A 10,470-nucleotide genomic window follows, 5' to 3' on the forward strand; every position below is an offset into this window, starting at 1 on the left:
CTTTTGAGTCTCATCTCTTTCCTGTTAAACCCAGCTACTCCGCATACTGCACCTGCACCTGCACATCCACATGCACCTCGAACCGATTAACCCTGGGCGTCTGTATAAAGTTCTCCATGGAGTCTGTCTCCTCGTCGAGGTCCTCTGAGTCGTCTGCTCGATGGACCACCGCCCACTGGTCCGCCTTGGGATCTGTCTCGTCTTGTGCAGAGCTGGGCTCGACGGGACTCGCTCCTGCCTCTGCGGGGTGTCTATCGCCTCTGCTGATGATAACGGCGGCGTGGGTCCGTTGCTGCGGTGTGGGGCTGGGTGCGGTTAGGGCGGGCCTTCCGTTCAAGACGGACGTCGATGGACTTGGATACTCTGCGCGCTCCTCTCTGGCGGCGACGGCGGATGCTGGATCCTCCGATGCACGCTCAGCTGCGGTGCGCGGAGCCTGTGCTTCCTCCGACGTCATCTTGCTGAAAGGCGACGTTTGTCTCCGTAACCTGGGGCAGTTTTGAGGGGGGTTCTGTCTCACATGCAGAGATGGGTCAGCAACATGCTAATGCCTGGAAGACGAGAGGGCAGACGCACAAGGCTCTGGGCAGTCACGAGATCTCTTGGCTTCCGTCGTCGAGATGCAATATAGCAACACAGCTGGGCCCCTCTTTCGTGCGGTCGGTCGTCAATGTCAGGTGTCGGTCGTGAGGAATCGTGAAGATGTCGCAGGCACAGTAGGCTAATGGGGGTCAGGAGCGCGGGCGTACAGCTTCTTCCCCCTTGCGGAGGGTGATATATGTATGCAGACGCTGTGACTGCAGCCAGGAATACCGTGCATGCGGATTCGCCACAACCAGGAAAGGAACCGGTGATGCATAGAGAACAGTTCCAGCAGACCCTTCTTGATCATCTGTCAGGATGACTATGGTGGGTGCGGTGCTCCCCGGCGCTTCTGCGGGCGTCATAAAGTCTCTATTGGGTGCTGCCGTTGCCTCGTAGGGCGGCGGGCATGCCCACCCGTCGGCCATGTCGGCAAAGCCGCAGTCGTACGCTCGAGTTGGAAACGTCGACGTGCGAGGCGGGACCCGCAGGGAGGGGGACAAACGGAAGGTATTAGATTCCGCGCGGCGCGCACGATCAAACTCTGAGTATCATGCTCCGCAAGTTTAGGAGCGGCATGTGGTGGGCGGGGAATGCGCGGGCTCACACTCCATGGACACCGAGCGCCGGGACGTGCGTCCGGTAAGTGCGAGTTGTGTACAAGTGTGGGTACATGCGCCCCCGCCGAAGGGCCAGCTTTCTTCTTCTGCCTCCCGATCGCGCGTCCGTCAGATTTTGGTCGTCCAGCCAGATGGGCGCATTGTGCTGGTTGACTCTGCACCGCACGTTGCTGGCATCAATCCTGCGAGGCTCTGAGGGTAGCGGCTAGTGCGATGTATCCCGTGTGTTGCTGAGCACTCCGCCCGACCCTTGTTGATCAATGGGAAGTTGTCCAGCGGACGGTCGTCAGCCATCGAAAGCCCACAGGGGCTCCTGCATCTAACCTTCTCTGCGACACGGATGTGCGTCTCTATCGCTGCGGGCGAAGCTCGGGCTGGTGGCATGATGAGATGGACCCCTCCGAGGGGCACTCAGGCTGGTCCGAGACTGTATGCTGATGCATAATGAAATCCTCGAGGCGCGTGCCTGCGGCCGAGACAGCGTGAGGACGGGTTTGGGAGACGCTAGCGATATCAAATGGAACATCAAATTCGGCTCATCGGCACCTGGGCCGAGCGTGTGTGCCCGAGGGGGGCCTCTCCGTGTCAGCCATGCCCTACCGCACGCCCAGGTTCCGCGAGAGTCGCAGCCTCGCTTCAGCCCGCCCGCCTGCCCGCGCGTGGCAATTATTTATGCATGAACCAGCATGTGCATATACGCCGAATGACGGTCTAGCGAAGGGGTACTATGCCAAGCTTGTCGTGATGCCCGAGGGGATTCGAGAAGCCCATGGTGGCTCCGTGCATCCGGCTTCCTGGGCGAGGCCGTACGGTCGTCGGTGTCGTCTGTCTTACAAGTTCCCCGATCGAGCAGCCTGAGCAGGCGAAAACATTCATTTTAAGTAATGGTCGTCGCGCATGCAGACGACACTGCCGAGTCTGGACATCCGCGGCGCGTCCTGTTCGCCCCGGACCACTAGATGGATGCACATCGGGTTCTGTATCCGTTCCAGTCGATCGTCCGCGGTGGCGGTGGCGGTGGCGGTGGCGGTGGCGGGTGGGGCACCCTGTGTGGACGGTGCGTGAGCCCTAGACAGTACGAGGACTGCAAGGAAGGAGTTTCTGGAATGGAGAGGATCTGGCTCCTGGCTCCCGCAGGCCCCCGCCCGCGCGTTATCCGGAACTTGGTTCGGGGTTTGCTGGCGCACTGGCTGCGCCAGATGCGGGCGGGGCTACAGACGCGACGTCGGGTGCTCATGCGCTCGTACCCAGGGGCTACGGCCCACGGGAGACGACGACGACAACACACGGCACTTATCTTCGGAGGCTGGCGTGTTTTTTTTTGGTCTGAATTTGTCGTTGTCAGCGATGCACTGCGAATGTTGATGTTGTGTGTTTCACTTTTCGAGGTACAGGGTGCTACAGCCACAGCTTCCGCCACGCACTGGCACACACATGGGCTGGGCCGGCGGCAAAACAATAGAGTGGTGTGGCGCGGGCTGCGCAACAGCCCAAGTCAGGAGCCCTCGGCCTGGGTGAGTAGACCGAGATCATTATCATTATGTTGATGTTGGCAAGGTGCAGTGGGTTAGCGTTCAGCCACATCGTGGTGGCATCAACTTCTAGAGAGCGTCCCGGGTGCAACTTGAATGGGGCGAATGGCAGGTACTAGTGGGACGGGGTCTCATGGGGAGACGACGGCTGGGGCGATATCGCAACGGCCCACGGGAACTCACGTTGTCTATTAGAGCTCGGGCCTGGCGTGCGGCGTGTGTGGCCGTGTTACCCCTGGTGGCGTTGTAGCTCGGTGTCGAAATTACACATTGTGGCTTCGGTCTCACATTACATATTGCACTGGGTAAGATGCGCACGCTGGGGTTTCCTCTTTCTCGAATAAGTAAGTGTACGAGCATCGCGTCCAGTGCGTAAGTTTGGTGGGCTGCCTGTGGTCTTGCGATCCCCGCTTAGCGCTGGTGATGTACCAATCAGGGACGGCGCTTTCTGTTATCAACGGCTGTAGCGCTGATTGGTCAGGACTCATAATGCGGGGGCAGACGTCCCATCCTGCAGCGGCGGTGGACAGGGATAGTATGCAGACAATGAGCATCCCCAAGATATATTTAGCTTTATTCGGACCCGGCTGCAAAAAGGATTCGGCGTGCGACCAGGTGCTCCCACGAGAGCCGTCTAATTCCGGGGTGGCCACTGGCCGAACATACAGGCTGAGGATAACGGGAGAGAGCACATCCCCGGCTGTGAGCAGGGGAAGAGCACGAGTCGAAACGGAAGAGCCTGGCGAGGGTGATGCCGAGTTCTAGAAGCGAAGCCAAACGGAGCGCCCCCTCGGGTGCAGCGGTATCCGGGGACGGGAATGCGTGGGCGAACACGTACCGCTCGCTGGTAGGAACGTACGAGGACGTATGTAGGTGCAATGATCATGGGCCGATTGACTGCGAGCAGCAAACGACAGAGATGAGAGTCGTACCAGAGTCTGGACAGGCTGGGGATATTTGGGCTGGTGGGATCGAGATAGCGATCTGAGAGCGTAGCGCTGCCCTGATTGGACGGCGCGCCTGATTGGTGGACGAGTGAGTGTTCCGAGGAGGGTACGGCCACTGGGTACCCGGCGTCATCGTCCTTCTCCGTGATCGTCCGATGACGTCCTCAACCCACCGCTGTGCTCCCCAATATAAGCCTTCGCCCGACCAATCCCATCCCTTGCATCTCTCTCTACATCCGTCTGGGACCGCCGTCGCTGTCGGTCTCGCATATAGCTGCATATTTTCAACGCATACACTCCTTGCTTTCTATTGCTTTCACAGACGTGTCTCATTGCTACCATGCTGCGCGTCCGTGCCCAGGTTGTCCCTGCAAACAGGGCTAAAATCGCTGTCACCACGGGCAGACGCAGCTTTGGCGCGTCCGCCGCCCGACGCGAGCAGCACCTCGTCATCCTCGGCTCAGGATGGGGCGGGTACGAGCTCCTGCGCAAGGTTGACAAGAAACGATGGAGTGAGTGCCTTTGCTTTTTTCCACGACGGCATTTGTTCCCACAGTGATTATGGATGCTGTCCGTCTCTGAGTGCATACATTGTACACCTGCGGCAGCACCTCCCACACAGTTGACGAAATGATACTAAAATGCGATCTCGCGCGTGACCAGCGCTAACCTGCGCCGTAGGCAGGATCGCGGTTAGCCAATCGCATGAGAGAGATCCTCGTGACGCTCGTGACCGTCTGGCGTCGCGATTGGCTAGTCCGCCGCGGCTTCCTGGACACGACAGGGCTGCTGCAAGTATGCTGGACATGCTGTCGCTTAACAATACGAATAAGCTAGGACACATACATCCGTTCGGCTAGCATCAATGTGTCTCCGCACTCCCGGAATGTTCATTACCCCTGGCTAACCAGTCTTGTCGCTTGCTCAGACGTGACAATTGTCTCCCCGAACAACTACTTCAACTTCACACCCCTACTGGCGAGCTGTGCCGTCGGCACGCTCGAATTCCGCTCAGCCGTTGAGCCTGTGCGTGACAATGCGCATCCGCGCGTTTTTGTCGCTAACGTGATCTTGCGTTCGTGACCCAGGTCCGGAGATACACTCCTCAGGTGGTACGTTCGTGTTCAAACTTGCTTGCCCATGTGCGCCCTGATATGACGGCCTACAAACCTGTTTGCAGCACGCGTACCAGGCCTGGTGCGACTCGATCGATTTCAAGCACAAGACCCTCACATGCGTGCGCGCACCGCTCCGTCTTCCAACTCACCTTCTGTCTCACACCCACTGCAGATGCCCGCGACACCGCCGCTGCCATACCCCTCGCGTGGCGGCGAGACCCCAAAGCCCGACCCCGGCACCAGCGCGACGTTGCAGGTCGCGCCCGGCAATCGCGGCACGCAGCAATACGAGCTCAAGTACGACAAGCTCGTGATCGCCGTCGGCGCGTACAACCGCAGTATGTCTCCCGAGCTTTGAGCCGCGTGTGAAAACGAGCTGATGCGTGTACCTTTACATAGCGTTCTTCATTCCGGGCGTGAAGGAGCATGCACACTTCCTCAAGGACATCCGCGACGCGCGCGCGATCCGGGCGCGGATTCTCGAATGTGAGCTGCCGTGTCGTCTACGCTCGTCGCTGCACGCAGTGCGTATTCCCCGCTAATACGTCGCGCGCAGGCTTCGAGCAGGCGAACCAGCCGACGATCACGGACGACGACCGGCGCAAGCTGCTGCACTTCTGCATCGTCGGTGCGTGTGCAGCCCTCGCTATGGGTATGCGATGTGCAGCTGCTGATGACGCCGCGCAGGGGGCGGGCCGACGGGTGTCGAGTTTGCAGCGGAGCTGCACGACTTGCTGCACGCGGAGATCAAGCAGTCCTACCCGAGCCTTGCGCGGATGGCCAAAATCTCGCTGTACGACGTCGCGCCGCGGATCCTCGGCAGCTTCGACGTCGGGCTGCAAGAGTGCGTGCTGGGCTACTTCCTGGTTGAGGGCGTACGGGATGCTTACCACAAGTACACACGCGCAGCTGGGCGACGAAGAAGTTCACGCGCGAGGGCATCAATATTCTGACGCAGCACCATGTTGACAGGGTTGAGTCGGTGAGTGTGTGTGGCATGCTCAATGTATCAAGGGACTGAACGTTTTCTTGAAGGGCAAGATGTACGTCAAGGAGCAAGGGGAAGGTGAGCACTCGACAGAGGAGGAAGGCGAAGGCAAGCTGAGTGATCGGACTCTGTCGCAGTACACTTCGGTCTGCTCGTGTGGAGCACGGGTCTCGCGCCAAACCCTCTTGTGCAAAACCTCACGGAGGCTGAGAAGGACCCCAAGACCGCTAGGTACGCCAGAGGCATGCACCGTGATGGCGCACCTCATTGATCGTGTTCCAAACAGCATCCTCACCGACGAGCACCTGAACGTCCTCATGAAGGACACGGGAGCGCCGAACCCGGACGTCTGGGCGATCGGCGACGCCGCCATCATCAAGGGCAACCCGCTGCCCGCCACAGCCCAAGGCGAGCTTCCATCTCCTGTGCACGCGCGCTGGCCAGGCGGAGCTGACGTCCGCGGGGCATAGTGGCAAACCAAAAGGCGCAGTACCTGCGCAAGAAGCTGAACCGGCTCGTGCGGGACCGCGCGGCGCCGGAGCCGTTCGCGTTCCACAACGCGGGGAGCCTGGCGTACCTGGGCGACTGGCAGGCGGTGTACGACCGCTCGCACGCGGAGAGCGGGCCGAAGACGATGGAGACAGGGCGCGTGGCGTGGCTGCTGTGGCGCTCGGCGTACTTCACGATGACGCTGAGCCTGAAGAACAAGTGAGTGCTTTGCGCCGCTGTGTGTGTGATGTCCGGCGGGCTGATGAGTGTGCGTGTGTGCGCGTGTGTGTTGCGGCGCGTGCAGGATCTTGGTGCCGACGTACTGGTGAGTGGCGCGCTGCTCGTCATGCGGGCGTGGCTGAGGGCTGTGATGCGCAGGTTCATGAACTGGATATTCGGCCGCGACCTCAGTCGGTTCTGAGGATCCCGCTTCCGGGCAAGCCGGGAGCAGAAGGCAGGGGAGGGCAGGGGAGGACAAGGCATGGGAGAGAGAAGGCCTGCTTACAGTACTCGGACTGGCCGTGTGTTGGTACGACTAATATTACCAGGAGCATAATGCATAGACTTAGAGATAGATGGCTTCCTGCACTTGAATGATATCTTCAGATTCGTACAGACATCGGGGTCCGGGGGCTGCCGCCGTCGCCGCCACCGACTTCAGCCTGGCAGCCACCACTGCATGCAGGAATCATTTTTCTTGTACAAAAAATTGAATCAAAATCAAATCAAAAGCGGATAGCACCTGTTTGATGCAGAAATCGAATGGAAATCGAATGGATATTACAGACAAATTGAAAGAAACAGTAATACTGATTAGGCGAATTCAATTTGATTTCAATTTGTATTTGGGTTTTTACACCAGAAAATCGAATACCGCATGCAGTGGTGCACGTAACTTGAAGGCTTGACCACTTCGTTGGGGCGGTGATTCACCCCTTTTCCCTGCTTGCCTTGCCGCACTGATGAAAGACCGTCCGTCCATATTTGGACGTCGATGCGATATGCTCCAAATCACAGCTCACATTCGTAGCAGCCCACAGGAGACGCTGTCAATGCGCCACTGAGATGTACTTGTTACGATCGCCGTGGACGCGACGACAGGCGCAATTGTTCGCGGCGGAGATACCTGTAGGGAACACTGTCACTTATTCTTTTTGTAAATTGTGGCCCATACTGCTGAGCATAACGTATAGGAGAGGGTCCTAGCGGCGGCGTGAGATCCGATCTGCGGGGCCGGGGATAAGTACGAATGGCATTCTATGGCAGCGGCCGGAGTACAATAACGTCGGACGTCCCCTGATGCTCTTACAATCACCGTCTCATCTCAGTCTCAGTCTCAATCGTCTCGTCTCGTCTCACAATAACCTTGTGTTCCAACGCTGGTCTGCGCGCAGTTACAGGCTCTGGTATATAATGCTGCAGGAACAGCCCTTCTCTTTCAGCATTCACTGCAGAGTCTGGTCGCTGGTTCGACCGCCGCGTGTCACACATAGTATACCTCATTCTGCCGCCGTGCGGCGCTTCATTAAGTTCGGGATGTGAGTACCTCGGGCCATGAGGGTGGCAGCTCTCAGGCCTCATGCCTCATGCCTGGTCGACTGATGGCAAGATACTGAGCTGACAAGTGTTTCCCCCGTCAGAATCCATAGTCGTCGTAGCGCTGCAGTTGGAGAGTCTATCGCGCATCACATTCGCATCTGCTCAACATGCCCCCCCGGTTTCCTGTTGATAATCCTCACTTCACGCTCGCCAAGACGGCCCCCAGGCTTCGACGGCTGACAGTGAAATGCCACCTAGCCCTCGGGGCGCGAGTCCGTCGCCGAACCCGGCGTCTCAAAGCAGTCGGGAAAGAGCTCTACGAACACGCACTGGTGAGCACGATCAACAAGCAGTGGCCCGCACTCGCTGATACCAGTGCCCACCACGTAGCGCCCGCTCCTCCGGGATCTCGGGTTGGTTCTTCCGCGCGCCACGATTCATTCGCTGCCGTACGAGACCCTGGCACACATCTTCGCGCTTGGACGCGACCCGTCCCCGTGCAGAGCATGTTCGCGAAAGCCATGGCGGCTCAGGGATGGCAATCCGTGCGCATGCAAACTGCCGTTCCCGCACCTTGTCTCCAGCGTATGCTGCCATTGGAGGACGATCGCGCTGGCCATGCCGCAGCTGTGGACGACCGTTCCTGTGACCCCGAAGGCGACCATGAGCATGATGTCCGTATACCTGAAGCGCTCACGCGGCCGGCCAATCGACGTCAACATCGTGATACGACACCCCGACAACTTGCATGAGACTGACGACCATTACCCTGTTCTCCGGCATCTGCTGCTCGAGCATGCCGCGCGCTGGCGCCGCGTCTCGATCATATGCGACAGGCCGCTTATCGAGCCCTTTCTGCTCGCGCTGCTCAACCAGGTGCCGTTCCCCATGCTCGAGGTCCTGGAGATCGACTTTCCGAGCCTCCATCCCTATTTGTTGATTATGGAGGACGACTCATGGCCGAAGCGCTTGCTTGCGAAAGGAGCGCCGCGTCTTCGTGAGGTCAGTATCTTGCAGGCTTACCTGACGAAATTCACGATGAAGCCGCTGGCCTCTCTGGAGAAGCTCGAGCTCATGACATCAAACTGGGCCCTGCCGCACCTGAAGGTGATATCGGTTACGTCCCTGCGCCTCACGCACCTCACCTTGTTCTGCAAATCCGAGTACTTGCCGACCTCCACCCATGAATTGGAAGCATTCTCAGGACTCCTTTTCCCCTCTCTAACGCATCTCCGTCTCCGGCACACAGTCTCCGGAATACCGCTGTTGCGTATATTGGAGGCCCCCGAGCTGACAGTTCTACAGCTAGAAGACCTCCGCTTCAAGAGAAACGAAGATGTCGTCGAGCTGCTGAATGCGCTGCGCATCGGTGGCGACCCTGATGCCCCCTGCAAGTTTCCGTGCATCTCTTCTTTGAGATTCGAAATCCCGCAGACGAAGACCGAAGGCTTGCCGGAGGTCTTCGGCGGCCACCTGTTAGAGTTCCTGCGATTGTTCCCCGCAGTCGAGCACCTCGCGATCCAAGGGTTCCGTACCGACGAGATCGTGCGGTCTATGACGAGCACGGATCCTGCGGACGTCGTTCTCCCCCGACTGAAGCGCTTCGTGATACTCGGGTATCCTCACGCGGAACACTTAGACTCAGCGGGGACGCTCGTGCGATGGCGCGCGGGCGCAGGGGCCCCCATAGACCCCGTCTTCCTGATTATGTTCCCTGCGAGCAATTTTCCACTGTACTCGAGCCACTACGGGCGGGGTATGCTGCTAGAGTGGCAGTTTTCTCCGAAGCGCGCGTGGCTTTCCTTTGTAGCAAGCCGGCGAGCACGGATGCCCTCATACGACGGCGGGCTACATGCAGGCGCAGATTGGATGCAGGACGAGCAGACGCGTAGGGGGCGGCTTGGGTTCTACGGTTCATGTCCTCCGTTTAGCTGTCCTCTGGAAAATGCTACCGAAATGCCCGAGGAGGATACGTGAAGGCTTCGTTCGAGGGGTTGACTTTACTGCTTGACGTGTTGAGGGTCATGTCTAGCTGTACAAGTCATCGGGAATATCCAACTGTTCATTTGGGCATAGGTAGTACCCGCCTTGGGTGTTTTAGGTGACTTTTCGCCAACCATACGCTATAATATTTGAGATCGTGGCATGTCTTGGTATTCGCGATTTGTGTCCGTTAAATCAGGAATAAAATGTGTTATTAATTTGAAACATTATCCTGTAAGACAGTAAAACATTCCACGGTCCCGTGTGTGCGTATGTGTTGCGGCTCGTGCAGCATTTTGGTGCCGACGTACTGGTGAGTGGCGCACCGTTCTCGTTGCAGGTGCAAAGACGGGCGTGGCTGAAGGCTGTGATGCGCAGGTTCATGAACAGTGAATTGGATATTTGGCCGCGACCTCAGTCGGTTCTGAGGATTCCACCTTCGGGCAGGCTGGGAGCAGAAGGTGGGGGCCGTGGGGCAGGAGGGGGAGAAGGGGAGGAGAGAAGGCCTGCTTACAGTACTCAGGCTGGCCGTGTGTTAGTACGATTGACATTACCAGGAGCATGATGCATAGACTTAGAGATAAATGGGATGGCTTCTTGCGCGTGATTGACATCTTCAACTTCGTACAGACATTGGGGTCCCCGGGGGGCTACCGTCGCCGCCGGCTTCAG

The 10,470-nt window shown here is 58.4% G+C and overlaps 3 protein-coding genes across 3 annotated transcripts; 2 read left to right on the forward strand and 1 right to left on the reverse strand.

The window, feature by feature from the left end:
* Window positions 1–34: 34 nt before the first annotated feature.
* Window positions 35–1,010, reverse strand: POSPLADRAFT_1157277 (hypothetical protein; the record flags this gene model as incomplete). The annotated part of the gene is made up of 2 exons (XM_024487159.1): window positions 35–511; window positions 750–1,010. The coding sequence occupies 2 exons, from the start codon at window positions 1,008–1,010 to the stop codon at window positions 35–37; spliced, it is 738 nt and encodes a 245-aa protein (XP_024334015.1).
* A 3,011-nt stretch (window positions 1,011–4,021) lies between these two features.
* Window positions 4,022–6,697, forward strand: POSPLADRAFT_1157625 (hypothetical protein; the record flags this gene model as incomplete). Its single annotated transcript, XM_024487219.1, has 14 exons — window positions 4,022–4,193; window positions 4,610–4,707; window positions 4,770–4,793; window positions 4,862–4,918; window positions 4,972–5,137; window positions 5,199–5,285; window positions 5,356–5,427; window positions 5,487–5,643; window positions 5,709–5,781; window positions 5,835–5,865; window positions 5,925–6,018; window positions 6,074–6,212; window positions 6,272–6,495; window positions 6,640–6,697. 14 exons carry the CDS (start codon window positions 4,022–4,024, stop codon window positions 6,695–6,697), a joined length of 1,452 nt encoding a protein of 483 aa, XP_024334016.1.
* Window positions 6,698–7,982: 1,285 nt separating this feature from the next.
* On the forward strand, window positions 7,983–9,792 carry POSPLADRAFT_1157456 (hypothetical protein; the record flags this gene model as incomplete). Its single annotated transcript, XM_024487186.1, has 2 exons — window positions 7,983–8,147; window positions 8,206–9,792. The coding sequence occupies 2 exons, from the start codon at window positions 7,983–7,985 to the stop codon at window positions 9,790–9,792; spliced, it is 1,752 nt and encodes a 583-aa protein (XP_024334017.1).
* Window positions 9,793–10,470: the final 678 nt, after the last annotated feature.

The sequence above is a fragment of the Postia placenta genome, assembly GCF_002117355.1.
Source record: "Postia placenta MAD-698-R-SB12 unplaced genomic scaffold POSPLAscaffold_19, whole genome shotgun sequence".
NCBI classification, from domain to species: Eukaryota; Fungi; Basidiomycota; class Agaricomycetes; order Polyporales; family Adustoporiaceae; genus Rhodonia; species Rhodonia placenta.